The sequence below is a fragment of the Prunus persica genome, chromosome G1, assembly GCF_000346465.2.
Source record: "Prunus persica cultivar Lovell chromosome G1, Prunus_persica_NCBIv2, whole genome shotgun sequence".
Classification (NCBI taxonomy): domain Eukaryota; kingdom Viridiplantae; phylum Streptophyta; class Magnoliopsida; order Rosales; family Rosaceae; genus Prunus; species Prunus persica.
The window spans coordinates 25,722,996-25,739,940 of record NC_034009.1 but is presented as its reverse complement, the minus strand read 5'-3'; the positions used below and the strand labels follow the sequence as shown (position 1 = coordinate 25,739,940).

General features: G+C 37.1%; 2 protein-coding genes across 2 annotated transcripts; both read left to right on the top strand.

The window, feature by feature from the left end:
* LOC109946995 (FRIGIDA-like protein 5) lies at positions 910–6,192 on the top strand. Its single transcript, XM_020556183.1, has 4 exons — positions 910–1,200; positions 1,553–2,899; positions 3,498–3,588; positions 6,041–6,192. Exons 1-4 carry the CDS (start codon positions 910–912, stop codon positions 6,190–6,192), a joined length of 1,881 nt encoding a protein of 626 aa, XP_020411772.1.
* Positions 9,466–15,628, top strand: LOC18792067 (copper methylamine oxidase). Its single transcript, XM_007225184.2, has 12 exons — positions 9,466–10,146; positions 10,727–10,836; positions 10,968–11,273; positions 11,380–11,492; positions 11,601–11,931; positions 12,024–12,239; positions 12,329–12,565; positions 12,870–13,055; positions 13,960–14,100; positions 14,207–14,475; positions 14,804–14,885; positions 15,139–15,628. Exons 1-12 carry the CDS (start codon positions 9,927–9,929, stop codon positions 15,259–15,261), a joined length of 2,334 nt encoding a protein of 777 aa, XP_007225246.1. The 5' UTR covers positions 9,466–9,926; the 3' UTR covers positions 15,262–15,628.

Sequence of the window (16,945 nt, the reverse complement as noted above, 5' to 3'; positions counted from 1 at the left end):
CCTCTTTCCTTAAGGAAACAAAACTACAGGAGGTTTCCGTTTCTTTGCGTGCGCTATAAAATCCAGAGAATTCACAAGTTACACAAAAGCACAAATGCAATGGAGAAGATAGAGTCGGATTTGAAAGGGTTCGAGTTGAAGCAGAGGAGCCTGGCCAAGGCGTACGATAGCGTACATGCGCCAGCTAATTCCTTCGTCATCTTTACTGTGCAGTAGAAGGACCTTGAGGATCACTTTGAGTCCACTCGGAACTCGCTAGAGGCCCGCTTCCGAGAACTCGAGGCCCGGGAGGAGGATATCGGAGTCCGAGAGACCAAATCGGAACCCAAAGATTGGAACTTTCGCTCCGAGATGGAGCCGAAGGCCGGCGAGTTGCGCGGCCTTAGTAAGATCAACTTGCATTCGCTTATGTCATTGATTGAAGAACACAGCGATGAGCTTCTTGTTCAGGAGAAGCTGTTGATGGAAGTTGAGAAGTATGTTAGAAAGAAGGAGATGGAGTTTTATTCGATTGACAAGCGTGTTAAAGAGAGGACAAAGAAATTGAATTGGGTTGAGAAAATCGTGGAAGAGAAGTCGAATTTGGCCGAGTCTAAGGAGGGGGAAGTGAAGGGGTTTCAAGAAGCATTGAACAAGTACGTTGCGTACATTGAGTTGAAAAAGAGGCAATTGAATGAGATTCTTGGTTCGATTGAGAAGCACAAGAAAGAGTTTGATTTGAAACAAGAGCTAATTGAAGCAACGAAAAGATCGATTGAGGAATGTGACAAGGAGTTGATATTGAAAGAGGAGAAACTTAGGTTGATTCAGAAATCGTTAGTGGAGTGCCCTAATACACTTGAATCCAAAGAGAAAATGATTAGGGAAATAGATTTGACAGAGAGAGATTTTGGTTTGCTTAAAAAATCAATGGAGGAACGGTCTTGTAAGCTTCAATTCGAAGCGAGGGAACTTGAATTGATTGACAAGAGGGTCAGTGAACGCCTCAATGAAGTTAAGTTGAAGGAAAAGAATTTGGATCAACTCCAAAAATCGATACAAGATGGCGAGAAGCACTTGGATAAAATGTCTAAGGGACTTCAAAAGAAAGAGTGTAAACTTCAAGACCAGGCCAAAGAGCTTGCATTGAAGCAGAAAGAAGTTCATTCGATCAAAAAATCCACTGAAGAGCACACCCCAAAACCTGATATTGAAAGAGAGGCAACTTGAAGACCAGGCCAAAGAGCTTGAACTGAAGCAGAAAGAATTTGATTCGATAAACAAATGCAGTGAAGAACAGACCCAAAACCTGAAATCGAATGAGAGGCAACTTGAAGATCAGGCCAAAGAGCTTGAACTGAAGCAGAAAGAATTTGATTTGATAAACAAATCCACTGAAGAATACTCCCGAAACCTGAAATCGAAAGAGAAAACTAATACCCTTCATTCTCGAGTGAAGATTGAGCAACTGGAACATATCCCTTCCAACAATGCCTTTGTTCCTTCTTCTGCAAGTAATCAATCCAGCATCAATAGGGATGGTAGAGGCTTGCAGTTGTTCGTGAATGAGTAGTTGAAGAGAATTGCTTTAGTGGGTAGTGAAATCTCAGCTGTTCTTGAGGCCTCATTGGACCAAGCAAAATTGGTTTTGGATGCAATGCAAGGGTTTTACCCCTCAAATTCGACTCTAGGCAACAGGGAATGTGATTTAGATTTAGGAGTTATTAGAAGGAGTTGTATTCTTTTGTTAGAGGCTTTAAAGAAAGTCTCACCGCAAATTAATCCTCATGTGAGAGAAGAAGCAATTAAGTTGGCAGATGTCTGGAAGGCTAAAATGACGATGGCAACAGAGAATTGGTTGGAGATTTTGGGTTTTTTGAGGCTTGTTACTACGTATGAAATCACGTCTTCTTATGATGAGAATGAGCTTCAAAGTCTTATTGCTATAGTTGTTGAGAATGAACAGGCAACTGAATTACCCCAGGCTCTTGGTAGCACAAAAAATGCATCTGCCATCATCATTTGTTCCCCTGAGAAACCAGAATCTTCACTGGCCAAAAATGCAGCAGCTGTTTCTTTTCCGAATCTTCAACTAATTGCTACTACAGATGCAAGGACTTTGCAGGGATTTCTGCATGAGCTTGCGAGAGGGAATCATTTAATACATAATGAAACTTTGGCTGCTCTTCAGACGTCATTGGACCCAGCAAACTTTGTGTTGGATGTGATGCAGAATTCTTTTGCTCAATACTGGGGAGACGGAGATGTTCCTTCTAAAGAAACTGTCATGTTGAGTTACATTAACCTGTTGGAGCAGCTAATGGGTGTCTCACTGCATGTTGGTCGTCATGTGAAGGACGATGCGGAAAAGCTAGCAATCCAGTGGAAAGCAAAAATGGGAGCTGATACTCAAAATTCATTGGAACGTTTGGGTTTTTTGCAGTTTATTGCTACATATGGGTTGTTTTCTACCTTTAGTAGAGATGATATTGCACCGCTTCTTGGGAGAATTTCTCAGGATAAACAGGCTCGAGAATTATGTCAGAAACTCAGGTTTGCAAATAAGATCCCAGCACATTTTATTATGAAACTTATTGAAAGGAGGAAACTGCTTGAGGCTGGAAGGTTGATTTGCACCTTCAAGTTCATTGACATTTTCCCCCCAGTACCACTCTTAGAGAAGTATGTGGAGAACAGAAAGAACTGGAGGTGTAGAATTTGCAAGAGAAAGAACTCACTAGATAAAAAGGATAAGGTTTTAGATAATGATATTGCTGATTTAAGAGCTGTGATTCAGTGCATCAAAGATTGCAAGCTCGAGTCTGAATACCCATCCGGGAACATTGAAATACAAATAGAAGTGCTTGAGAAAATAAAGGAGGATCGAAGAAGACATTCAGCAACTTCTCTTGCTTGCAAAGTTGGGCAACAAGAGTAGAAGAAATCTCTTCCCTCCAATGTTGAGCAACAGGAGCACCAATGTTGAGCAACAAGAGCATAAAAATTCTCCAGCCTCCAAGATTGAACAACAAGAGCAGAAGAAATCTCTTCCCTCCAATGTTGAGCAACAAAAGCAGAAAAATTCTCCTGCCTCCAAGATTGAACAACAAGAGCAGAAGAAATCTCTTCCCTCCAATGTTGAGCAACAAGAGCAGAAGAAATCTCTTCCCTCCAATGTAGAGCAATAAGAGCAGAAAACTTCTCCTGCCTCCAAGATTGAACAACAAGAGCAGAAGAAATCTCTTCCCTCCAATGTTGAGCAACAAGAGCAGAAAAATCCTCCTGCCTCTAAGGTTGAACAACAAGAGCAGAACAATCCTCTTGCCTCCGAGGTTGAACAACAAAAACGCACATGGGATCAACTGCATCAACAGCAACAACAACAACATCAACAACAGCAACAGCAACAACATCCAAATAAATCCCAAAGAACATCAGGATCAGCTGCTACACTATATCGAATGCCAACTTCCACTCCTGAGTACTATCATTAGCATACAAGTTTGCCAACTTCGCAGCATGAGAATTATAGACACCCTGGGCAGTTTGGTATGGCTGCGGCCAACCAATATGGAATTGGTGCTAATTGGGGACGTTCTGGGCAGTTTGGTATGTATGCCAACATTTAAGCAAATGGTGCAATGCCGCATTCTGGAATACATCAGCCGTATCACTTCACCCCCAGCCCTCCTACATATGGCCCTTATCAACCCAATAGCTAGTATCAACTGCGTGTGATTGCCTTCATATATAGCAGATACAACAAATTCTTAATTTAAACGTCTTTGTATAATCTTGATATCTCACTATTTAGTTTCTTAACTACTGACTTTGTTTTACAAGGTATAAAGCAAGGTCTTAAATATCGATAGTTTCGGAAATATCAGTAGTTCAAAAAACGGAAATATCGATATCAATAAAAATTGGATAAAAATCACGGAAATTGTGATAAATACATGGAAATTTTTAATGAAACTTTAGAAGAAGTTTATTTAGTCAATCATCTATTATTTTGACACAAAAAATTAGAAGGAAATGCATTGCATAGTGGGTTTGAGTGATTTAAGTTGATTATATTGCGAGCTATTTAATGTTATTGATTATTTTATTATTCATTATAAGTACTTACATTACTAAATTCTCCTTCAAATTATTGCTTAATTACTTATATCTCTATAATCATTTTTATTATTTACTATTTAATTCTTCCTTGGATAAATTTATTTATGTTCTTAGTTAATTTTCAATCTTCACTATTATTTTTTAAGCATGGTAAAGTGCCTAATTTTCATGAAAAACCAAATTGGTTTACATCTTTAATTATTTTTCAATTTTTGATAAACAATAAATATAAGAACGCGTACCATGTCCAGTAAATAACATGAAATAAATTATTGTTTAATCACTTAAATCTCTATAATTATTTTCTTTATTTCCTATTTAATTCTTCCTTAGATAAATTTATTTATGTTCTTTGTTAATTTTCAATCTTCACTATTATTTTTTAAGCATGGTAGAGTGCCTAATTTTCACGACAAATCAAGTTGTTTACATCTTTAATTATTTTTCAATTTTTGATAAAATAATAAATATAACAATGTGTACCATGTCCAGTGAATAACGTGAAATAAGGTTACTCATGTATCTTATCATGCAATTTATAAAAGTGTAAAATATTTTACTAAAAAATGATAAATAAATTACTAAGTGCCCGTTTGGCATTGCTTATTTGGGGTAATAAGTGATTTTTAAAAAATTTTGAGAAGCACAACCCGTTTGGTAAATTGTGAGAAAATCACTTATTATTAAAAATTGTTGTGAGAGAAAGCTATAAGAGAAAGCAGCTAATAAGATACTTTCATTTTCTAATTATGCAGGAATCAATTTCGAAGAAGCGCTGGGTTTAATGATTATGCGGCAATCATTTTCTAATTATGCGTAAAATTGAACTGGGCAATTCTGTTCTGGTAAGTGGTTTAACCGCTATCAGCACCAAGCCTATGTGCAAATAGTTATATATTTTTATCCAAATGCTGGTTGATTTGACGCTGAGTAAATAGCTGGAAACTATCATTTTTATCAATGAGAGATATCGGCTTTTCAACAGTTTTTATTGCATAATCAGATCAAAACTTGAAAGATAGTATATATCAGTGATGGGTACTTTGGGTATATCCCAGTTGCATAACTCCTTTTCTACGTCTCGCATAGTTATTTCTTGAGAGTTTTTGACCCTTAGGGTTCTGTGGCTAGAAATGATACTAGAGCTTGATTCTCCATAAGAACGGGTAGACAAGATTCTCCTAAGTCTTGCCATTTTAATATTCTTGGTTTTATGCTTTCCTTATGTTCTCCTCCTAATTCAAAGTTGCTAGTCCCTACCTAGGTCTCTCAATGCCTCACGTCTCTCTAGCAACGGCTAACGAGCCTATCCGACAGCTAGACAACTCGATGACTAGTGAGTAAAGGAAACTTGACAGAAAAACCAGAAGATTAGACCTGCAATACTTAGTTAGAACCTTCAGACTAACAACTCTTTTAGGGACTTTCGGCTCTGATACCAGGTACTGGCCCAGCCTCTTAAGAGAAAATTTTTAATCAATTTTAAGCTTTTGAGTGTTTAAGTTTGAGTGCTTGAGTGTTTTATTTCCAAAGTACTGCTTCTGCGAAGCTTCTGTTAAGCACTACTGCCCTTCTGCTTCTATGTAAGTTTGCTAAATATTAATGATATCGTTTTTAATTTCGTTATACTCTTATCCTTGGTTTTGGCTTTTTATGTTTGAGTTTCTTATAATTATTTTGTTTATTCTTTACGTCTCCACACTACATTCCGCACGAAAGCTTAAAATTGATTAAAATTTTGCTCTGGGATATTTTGAGTGTTGAAACTTTAATATTGTTTTAATATTGCTTTATGGTATTTTATGGAATCATTTGTATATTTTTGGATACTTGAAGGTTATGGGTTGACTTATTGTTATCTTGAGAACTATTATCTATACTTTGAATATGTATATTTTGGGATTTGTGTTTTGGACACAAGTGATGTCCGGTTGTCTAGAGATATGTGTTGGGTACATGGGATTGTTGGAAAGAGGTTGTGGAATGGGATTTGGGTTGTGGTTTATGTTAGTTTGGAGTACTTTTAGCACTACCCTATGTACCTCACCGGCACTTGAATACTTGGAAACATTGGATACTTGGATATTTTAGAACTTGGGCACCCTTGACGAGGTGTTTCGTAGACCGTTAGCTGGGTAGTTTGAGCGCGTAGGACTTGTCACAGGTGCACGAGTATTGAGGATTCTGCTGTGCGTGCTGGTGAGCCTAGTTCCTCGGTTGGACGGCTCGTTCCCTAGCCACATGATCAATTGAGGATTCTTCCATATGGTCTAGTCAAACAATCCTCTGGTTGGATTGTTTCCCCAGTACAAGTTTGGTAGTGGTCTTACCTATATACTATATACATATATATATATATACCTTTATTCTTATTTATTGGTGAGGATCATTTCTTGCTCGCTGTGTCAACTAGCACGTATTTTGGGATGAGAGTGGTTTAGGAAAAAGGGAAAAGTTTTGAGTGGGTTTGGGTATTAGTATACCGTTACGGGATATGGGTTTTACCTTGGTTTTACTTTGACTATATATTTATATATCGGTTTTGAAAGCATGTTTTGGCATCGTTTTCTAAAACGGTGGGGTTAGTACGTTGATATTAACTATGTTGAAACTTGTTTTGTCCACTCACAAATTTTTTATTTTGCGCTCCTAGACAGTAGCTTGATCTGAGCCGAGCCACCGAGCCAAGATTCTCACTTCCGCGCCTTGAACTTTTGTAGGGCAATTTCTATTTGTTTTGCTTTCCTTTGAACATTTGTTTCCAATTGTAAACTAAATGTCCTTAGAATTGCTCTGTTATCGCCCATGTTAGGGTTGGATATAAGGCCGGATGCCTAATCTGTAAACTATATGCTTTTGTACTGTACATGTTGCCAGTTGGGAACTTTTTACTGTGTTTTGATAGGTTGGAATTTTGGGAAAAGTCTGTTTTTCAGGGGAGACTTTGCCAAAATTTCGGTAAAAGTCTCGACTCACCTTCTTTGTTTTGGGGGAGAAGGTTCTTTTAGTAAGTGGGTCCGACATTAGTTAGATATCGGACGGAAAGTAGGGTCCATCGCGGATTCTAAGGGAGGAAATCCAGGGCGAGTCCTGTTAGTAAATCTACGTATAGATATTAGGAAAATCATATCTGCATATTTGAATTCAAAAGTGTGATTTGAATTCAAGAGTATGATTGTGTATGTTGACCCTTCTTACTTAAGTTGATTATAGAGAATGTCACATCATCTAGAGATAACAAGCCAAATCTCCTCCACACACAGACTTATACCTTCAATGCAAGTTGCAACTTAGGATATTCAATAAATTTAAATTAAAAAAATTCACTCAACATCCTTCTTCAAAATTAGAACAGCAAATGAGGTTTGATTGATTAGATACTAGTCCTCTTTTTAGCAAATGAGGTTTGATTGAATATAATCATGAGTACATACATCTTAGAACTTTGAAGAGAAGTGAAGACATATGGATATTCTCAGCAGTTATTGACACTTTATTGTTTTGTCAACATTTTACAAGACATAATTCTCTAAGGTCATTCTTTTCTTTGTATGAAACATATATTGTAAATCCTCCTTGTTGTATTTGCAACTCTTAAGAGTTGACATAATAACATATTGTAAATGTATATATCAATGTTAGAAAAACCATATCTGGAGATTTGAATTCAAAAGTGTGATTTGAATTCGAGAGTATGATTATGTCTACTGACCCTTCTTACTTAAGCTGGTTATAGAGAATGATACATCATATGGAGACAACCAGCCAAATCTTCTCCACACACAAACCTATACCTGCAATGCAAGTTGCAAATTAGGATATTCAATTAATTTAAATAAATAAATAATATAAACAATACCTGGATTAATCTTCCAATGATAAGATAAGGTTGGACCATATTCTAGTATATAAAAAGAACATTATTTGGCTCATTATTTAGAAAGAACAATCCCTAAACTTACTCAAAAAACATATATATGTATGCTTAAACAATTTATTAAAAATGTAAAAAAATAAATGTTTTCGTCTACGTATCAACTACAAAAAATAATGAGGAGTAACGACTCATTTCACATAATATTTCTTTACGTAAAAAAATTTGGTGGTAGGAGCTTAAGTTGTGGCCGGCTTTTTTTAATTTAGTTTGAATTTTGTACTATTATCCATGATTTGGCCCTGTATCACTAGCTAGTACTAGTAGTGCATCGGGGGCATGTTAAGCTAATATAACTCAACAATTTAATAATAAATAAAGAATGAAAGGCGGGCTTGGAACATTGCAATTGACTTGTTGACGTGTGGATGACTGTTGTGCGTGGAATTGTGAGGTGTTATCTAAATTAAAATAATTGTCACCCTCCATCTGCGGCCCCTACCTACCCCCACCAACGCTGGAAATTGCCATTTACGTAGATGAGTCCATCAACTTATAAGCACGCTTTCCTTTTCTTTTCCAATAATTCTAGGCACATTCAATTTTGGTCACCATGTAAAATAAGTTGAGAGTGCTACTCGTCTTTCTTTTTCTCGTTGGCAATGAATAATATTTAAGACTAATTTGTATTTGGGTTGACAGTATATGAGTTGTTTTGTTTGGCTGAGGGGGCCTGCCTCACGATGCCTCAACGTAAGCTGAGCTGGTGCTCGTGTCTTTATTATTAAGTTAGGTAAAATAATAGATTATTCATCACTTGCTGATCAATATATATACCAACTCCTTCAAACAATCAAAGCTGAATGTATATGTCATAATTTTATTCTTGGTTGGTCCAAGCATATGTCAGATTCATTCAAGCCGATTTGGTTACTTTATTTTTTATTGAGAGAAGCAATAATATACTAAACTCATAAACACTACACGAATGTTAGGACTCGAATTCAAAACTTTTCATGAAAGAGCAATTACTCCAAATTATTACACTAATAGGCCATTTACAAACCTATTTAACTACTTAGATCAAAATATAACAAAGTGAAAAAAAAATAAAAAATAAAAAATGATGTGTCTCTTCGGTTGCTTTGCTCAAAGTACAAAAAAAAAATGAAAATCATGTGGAAGACAAGTTAGCGAAACACGTTTTTCAAACCTTTTTTCAACAACAATTTTCAATCAATAGGTTGAAAACACCAACTAGCTATCGGAAAACCAAAAGGTAAATCCACTTTTTCTTTGAAATGTTGTCATTTTATTGAGAAATAATTGAAGAAATATGAAAGGTTGAATTGTTAAATTGGATGATGCGATACAAATCCTATTTAATATTAATATGGTGTGGCACATAAGGATTGATTTGAACTCAATTCAATCTAAACCGGGTCGAGTCGGGTTGGATCAGCACGGAGTTAGCTAGAGGAGTGACGTGGCCATAAAGGGCCGACAGAGTTTAGAGATCAGCAGAACGACGTCTCTTACAAGTGGAAGCTCCTATCGCTCCGCTCCATACCTCCCTTGTATTTATTGTAACCTCTGCAGCTCCGCTCTCCGGCCTTGTTGACTTGTTTGTTTGTTTGTTTGTTTATTACCAAACAAAAGCAAAAAGAAAGAAGCAAAAAAAGGATTATATATAAACTTCTCAACCCAACCGCCTTTTGTACTCTCTCTTTTATATCCTTCTTCTAATTAGCTAGCCAGCTAGCTATCAGATTCAGCAGCAGATTAGTTTACATCAATTTTCCCGGGAAAGTGAGAGAGAAAGAGCGAGAAAGTTCGAGAGCGTTTTCATTTCCTCAATCTGTTGCTGAGAGAGGCATTGCTGTATGTCAGTGGAAAACTACTCCAGTGACAGTTACTACGGTGGATACGGTGAGCTCGATAACCCTTCGCAATGGCCGCAACTCAGGAAAAAGCGACGCCTTGTTGCCTGGACGCTGTACCCGCCAAATCCTCGGCTCTGCTTCGCAAGGCCTCCGACCCGATGCGCGATTGGACCGTTTCGGGCTCCGATCCGTCCCAGGATCCGATCCGCAACAGAGCTGCTGTGCCGACCTTGATCCGACCCATCGAGACCCTTCCTGCTACTTCTACAAACACCACTGCCGCCAAAGGTAGTAAGAATATCCTTCTTTTTTATTTACTGCTTTGGGTCCAATTTTTTTATGTATTTATTTACTGCTACTTTTACAAATAACGATCTTGATTTTAAGACAATGAAGTGATTATCTTTTTTATTTTTCGCTGTAGAAAGTGATTATCTTTTGTTGTTTGGTTGCTGAGAATATTAAGGAACATGAAATAAAATGAGATGGTTTGGTTTACGTGTACTAGTTGGTCTAATGAATTCACTTTTCCTGTCTTCTGGGGTCCAAAATCTTACACGCAAGAATTTTTTTTTTCCCATTTGTTTTTTTTTTCTTCCAGTTTAGAAAAAAAAGTTACTTTCGGATTAAACTGGTCTTTGCTTACTCTAACTGCTGAAGGAAAAATAAAGAAAGATTTTTATTCCAGTTTTTCAAAATTGAATGCAACCGATTTAAGCAGGCTTTCCTTCTTAACAATCTCATATTTTGGCCTCTAAAAAAAATAATTAAAAAAGAAAAGAAAAGAAAAAAAAAGGACAATCTCATATTCTGGGTAGCATTGATCGCAGATATGTTACTGATGATTCTTGTTTAATTATTCACATAGGCATCCCAGTCATGTTGAGGGCTCAAACCAGCCATCCTTTGGAGCCTTTATCTGCTGCTGAAATCTCTGTGGCAGTGGCCACTGTCAGGGCAGCTGGAGCAACCCCTGAGGTTAATCACATTTCTATTATTGATTATGTTTTAGCCTAAAATATGGGTTGGATTCTGTTTACCAGGAATTCAATTTTGATCTTTGATTTTCTCATTTGAGGATTATAGGAATTGATTTCATTTTTCTTCAGGTGAGGGATAGCATGCGCTTTGTTGAAGTGGCTTTGGTAGAACCAGATAAACACGTTGTTGCATTGGCAGATGCATATTTCTTCCCTCCTTTCCAGCCATCATTGCTTCCCAGAACTAAAGGTGGACCTATGATTCCTAGTAAACTTCCTCCCAGGCAAGCAAGACTTGTGGTTTATAACAAAAAGTCAAATGAGACGAGCATCTGTATTGTTGAACTATCAGAAGTTCATGCTGCAACTCGAGGTGGTCACCATAGGGGTAAAGTCATTTCGTCCAAAGTTGTTCCAGATGTTCAGCCTCCCATGGTATATACAGCCTCCTTTGCATTGTTATTTCTCGATTATTATTTTTTGCATGTGCTTCCCATCTTAGAAAAAAATATTTTTTTAATCATTGTTTCTGAAAATACAGGATGCTATGGAGTATGCTGAATGTGAAGCTGTTGTAAAGGACTTTCCTCCATTTCGGGAAGCAATGAAGAAGAGGGGTATTGAGGATATGGACCTTGTGATGGTGGATCCTTGGTCAGTTTCTAAAGTGAAATTCTCTCAAATAAAAGTGTTGCCAGAATATGATTTCACTCTATGTTTAGCTCTTTGTGTAATGTTGTGGAGTATGACTCTTCTTAACAGGTGTGCTGGATACCACAGTGAAGCTGATGCTCCTAGCCGCAGGCTTGCGAAACCGCTTATCTTCTGTAGAACTGAGAGTGATTGCCCTATGGAAAATGGTTATGCTCGTCCAGTTGAAGGAATCCATGTGCTTGTTGATATGCAAAATATGGTGGTTCTTGAATTTGAAGACCGCAAACTTGTTCCCCTGCCTCCTGCTGATCCATTGAGAAATTATACTCCAGGTGAAACACGAGGAGGTGTTGATCGAAGTGATGTGAAACCTCTACAGATAATTCAGCCTGAAGGACCAAGTTTTCGTGTTAATGGGCACTTTGTTGAATGGCAGAAGGTTCTTGCTTATTTTCGGGAACTACACCATTGGATTGTTTCATATCCACATGTCATATTGATTCTTATTATCTTTTTCTTTCTGCTTGGCAGTGGAATTTCCGTATTGGTTTTACTTCCAAGGAAGGTTTGGTTATCTATTCTGTCGCGTATATTGACGGTAGCAGAGGCCGGAGGCCTGTAGCCCATAGGTTAAGTTTTGTTGAGATGGTGGTCCCTTATGGTGATCCAAATGCTCCGCATTACAGGAAGAACGCATTTGATGCGGGAGAAGATGGGCTGGGTAAAAATGCGCATTCTCTTAAAAAGGTTGGGATACCTTCTCTGTATCCATTTCCCCTTCCATCTCTATCTTTGCTAGATTATATACACATTTTGACGTAATTTTGGTCTTGCAGGGTTGTGATTGTTTAGGCTATATTAAGTACTTCGATGCACACTTTACAAATTTCACTGGGGGTGTTGAAACAATTGAGAATTGTGTTTGTTTGCATGAGGAGGATCATGGAATTTTATGGAAACATCAGGATTGGAGAACAGGTTTAGCAGAAGTTCGACGGTCTAGAAGGCTGACAGTATCTTTTATTTGCACTGTCGCTAACTATGAGTACGGATTTTACTGGCATTTTTATCAGGCAAGCTATCCTCTGCCTTGATTTCATTGGGGATTTTGATTTGCTTGCATCGCCTTGATTAGAAGAATCACCCGTGTCATCATGTTCATAAATTATTACCTATAAGTTATACAGATGCCCAGTACTGTGATGGGATGGGGCTGGGCCACCATCTTGATGGTAGCATATGGATTCACTTACCATAGTAGTGTCTGTGTGCTTCTAATCCATTTGATCTACCCTGCTTCCTTTCTTTTGGGTATGATTTTGTTGTTTGAGTTGAGCAACTAAAGTGACAGTCATGCTTATCAATTTTCTTTTGTAGGATGGGCATATTGAAGCTGAGGTGAAACTTACAGGAATTCTAAGCTTAGGTGCACTGCAACCAGGAGAAACCCGAAAGTATGGTACAACTATTGCACCTGGACTATATGCACCGGTGCATCAACACTTTTTTGTAGCTCGTATGGACATGGCAGTTGATAGTAAGCCTGGTGAAACTTTCAATCAGGTCATACATGTGTTCTTTGGATCCTTTATTTATAGTCCGGTAGTTTGTTAGATCCGGTTTTGAATCTACCAATATTTATTATATTGATAAAAGTAACATCCTAGTTTCTTTTCACTCTTAAGTCAACTCTTTAGCAAGAAATATGGATAGCCATTGCAAGTGATTTGAAGGATCAAGCAGCCTTGTCTTGCTGTGATTCCAATTCCAATGTTTGTTCTCTTAAGACTTCTATGATAATCATTCATTATTCATGTCCTGTATGGTTTGTTCTTCAAGTGTTTCATGTGTCAATGGTTTAAATAACTCAACAGAGCTGGGTTGTGGTTCTTCCTTTGGGTGTTGAAGCCTTACTTAAGAAAATTTGTAAGCCCTTGGGATTAACCCAAGAGGTGTGGGTGGGTGGAAAAATGGTTTACGATTACGCCAGGTCAGGGGTTCGATTCCCTGCCATTGTAACCCAAAAGAAAAAAAAAGTCCGTGTCTCAGCTTTACCCCTTCCATAGAGTAATTGTGGAAAAATCTCCTGATGCATATGTAGATCCAGAGGTTACCCCGGGCCCCAATAATCTCGGAGCCTATATGAACCCATATGAAATTCTTGGGATAAAATTTTCTGATGTCAGGGTTATATGTGAGATTTTGAAGCAGTGGTTTTTCTTATGATCCTGTGGTTGTTAGGTTCCTACATTTGCTGAAATGGATGCCGATGCTTTACGAAATGATAGAAGCATAGAGTCTTTTGTATCATTCAAATTTTAAATTTTCATAGTAGAATTCTAATTATTATTAGGCTCACCTTATTATGCTCTCTAGGTCAACCTTTCACTTTCCTTTTTCTTTCTCTTTGAATATGTTGATAAATGTAGCCTTATTTCTTTCTCTTTTGCTTTCCTTTTTCCCTCAGGTGGTTGAAGTAAATGTTAAAGTTGAAGAACCAGGAAAGAATAATGTTCACAACAATGCATTCTATGCTGAGGAAAAATTGCTGAAATCAGAATTGCAAGCAATGCGTGATTGTAATCCTTTATCTGCTCGCCATTGGATTGTAAGACAACACCCTTTAGTGCTTTTGGAATGATTAAGTTTTTCTCTTTGCAATTTAAGTTCATATATTAATTTCTCGAATGCCACATGGTATTTCCTTACTTCAGGTCAGAAACACCAGAAACGTCAACCGCACCGGGCAGCTAACAGGTTACAAGCTAGTACCTGGTTCAAATTGTTTACCACTAGCTGGTTCTGAGGCAAAATTTCTGAGAAGAGCTGCTTTTTTGAAGCATAATCTTTGGGTCACATCTTATGCACGTGACGAAGTGTATCCTGGAGGAGAATTTCCTAATCAAAATCCACGCATTGGGGAGGGATTGGCCACTTGGGTTAAGAAAAATCGGTCACTGGAAGAAGCTGACATTGTTCTTTGGTGAGTGGACTTTTGTTTCTCTGAAAGACTAAGATGTTAATGTGCGTGTTGAGTTCATCCTATACTCAGAAAGGAGGAGGAATATTACTGGACAGGGGACAATGATCCTAATTTTTAGTTGAAATGAGAAAACAGTACAATGAGAATACTCATGGGAGAACTAGGAAGGTATAAATGGGCCTCATATAACCATGTTTGAAACTTAGGACAAGGTCTTCGTAAGCTAACTGAAAGTGAATACAGGAGGTTACAGTCCATCCGTCCATGTTTATGTGTTGGTATGGATACCAGCTTAATGCAGGATCTGATCAGTGTCCAATTGTTGCAGGTATGTATTTGGAGTGACACACATTCCTCGACTGGAAGACTGGCCGGTGATGCCTGTAGAACGTATTGGTTTTACACTCATGGTACGTAATTTATTGTTTTTGTTCAATTTCTTCCTCACTTGTGTTTAAACACTGTTACATTTGTATTGTATAACTTTTTGCTAGAACAATTTTACTGTACCTAGTAACACTGTTGACATATGTAGAATTTCAACTCAGTACTTCATGGGATCAAAGGCTTTCTGTCTTTACAAAACCATGCTATATCTCAAAGTATACAATTAGGTTTGATAAAGCCTCATTATTCTGATTTGCCTTAGTATTTGTAATGCAGCCACATGGGTTCTTTAATTGCTCAACGGCAGTGGACGTCCCCCCGAATACATGCGATTTGGACCTCAAGGACAATGGGATGACTGCAAAACCTATTCAGAATGGACTACTGGCTAAGCTCTAAAAATGAAGAGGACGAGGATGCATGCTACAGAGAGATTCTACCAAAACCTATTTAGATAGTCAAGTGGCATGCTTATGGTCAGATTAGTTATATTTTAAGATAGATAAACGAACTTGTTCTCTTATTATAAAACAATGTATGGTGCTGACATATCCTTTGTCCAACTTTTTTCTTTGGTGCTCAAACTGAGGCTGATCATAGCATGACATGAGTCATGGTCGCTCTGTGTGTGGCTTCCATTCCATATACAACAAGCTTCTCACATTTGGTTTGATTATAATATCCCTGAAATGATTGTCATTTAAACGTTGCAATCTTACTCTTATTATTTAGAGCGCTTCCAGTTATTGGAGGACGTAATATTATCGCACGCACAGGTTGTTGTTTTTTTGTTTTTTTTTTTTTGGTGTTAATTATAAATGTCAACTTTTCAAGACAAAGACAGTGGTCACAGTAAACTCAATAATTCGTATGGAATTTAACTGGACTGGACCGTTCTATGGTAATGGACATTTTAAAACTGTTTTATTTTAAAGGATGTAATTTAATTTTAAAAAAATTTGCATTATATATGTTCTAATAATACAGTCCCGACGGGTCCAAGAGATTGGCTTCTTGCAGTGTGATTTAGGTCTGTCTAATAATAATATATATGTGGGTTATGTTAATTGTTCAAGGGTAAGGGTGCGTGTTTGACTTCTTGCAGTGTGATTCTGTTTTTCTTCCCGTGCATTAGAGTAGTTAAAATATTTGTATATATTAGAATATTGCTTTTCAAAAAATATATATTTGTTCTTTATACTTACCATTTAAATAACTTGTACTATATGTATATATCTATATGAATGCATGATATTCAACTTATACAAAATTAATTGTGGTTGTGACCTAGTTATAAACAAATTTAACACATTGGGTTTGATTATTAATGGGATAGATAACTGAACATTTGGGGTTCAAATTGGTATTTCAATGTTTTGAAAAAGAATAACATTTAGTGTTCAAATCGTGAAAATCTGCCCACGCGTTAACTTCGCTATTGATATGTTAATGACTTGCCAACTTGGGCAAAAATTGGAAACAAGTTTCTTTCCTTCTTAATATAGTTCTTGTTGCTCTCCCAAAATAAAAGAAAAAATAATCGATAATTAATGTGAAAATCCCTAAATTAGGGCTCGTCAATAGGTCGGGTCGGGTCGGGCTTTAAAGAGGAGAGAGAAAATATTGAGCCGGGTTTTTTTAGAAAATTCAAAGCCCAAGCCTGACCCATGAGTCGGGCTTGAGAAAGCCCATCGGGCCGGGCCGGGCAGGGCCTAAACGGACCCTGCTTCATTAAAAAAAAAAACTTAATCATGAGGGCATTTTAGTCCAAATTTGAGATTAAACTCACTTAATTCCAATATTTTCACATCAAATCAAATTCATAAAACACCCAATAAAGTCACACAACTTATAAGATTTTTCATAAAAATATTAAAACCAAGTATTATTTTTGAGGTTATTATATAATTAGATCGTAATACATTTTAAGAAATAATTTTAAAAAATAATAAGTATCAAAAAAATATTTTTTTAAAGGATGGTATGAATAAATATGCAAATATTTGGTGATGTATTCAAGAAAAGCATGATTATATTTGGTGGTACGATTATGTTTCGTGATATGATTATATTTGGTGTTTCG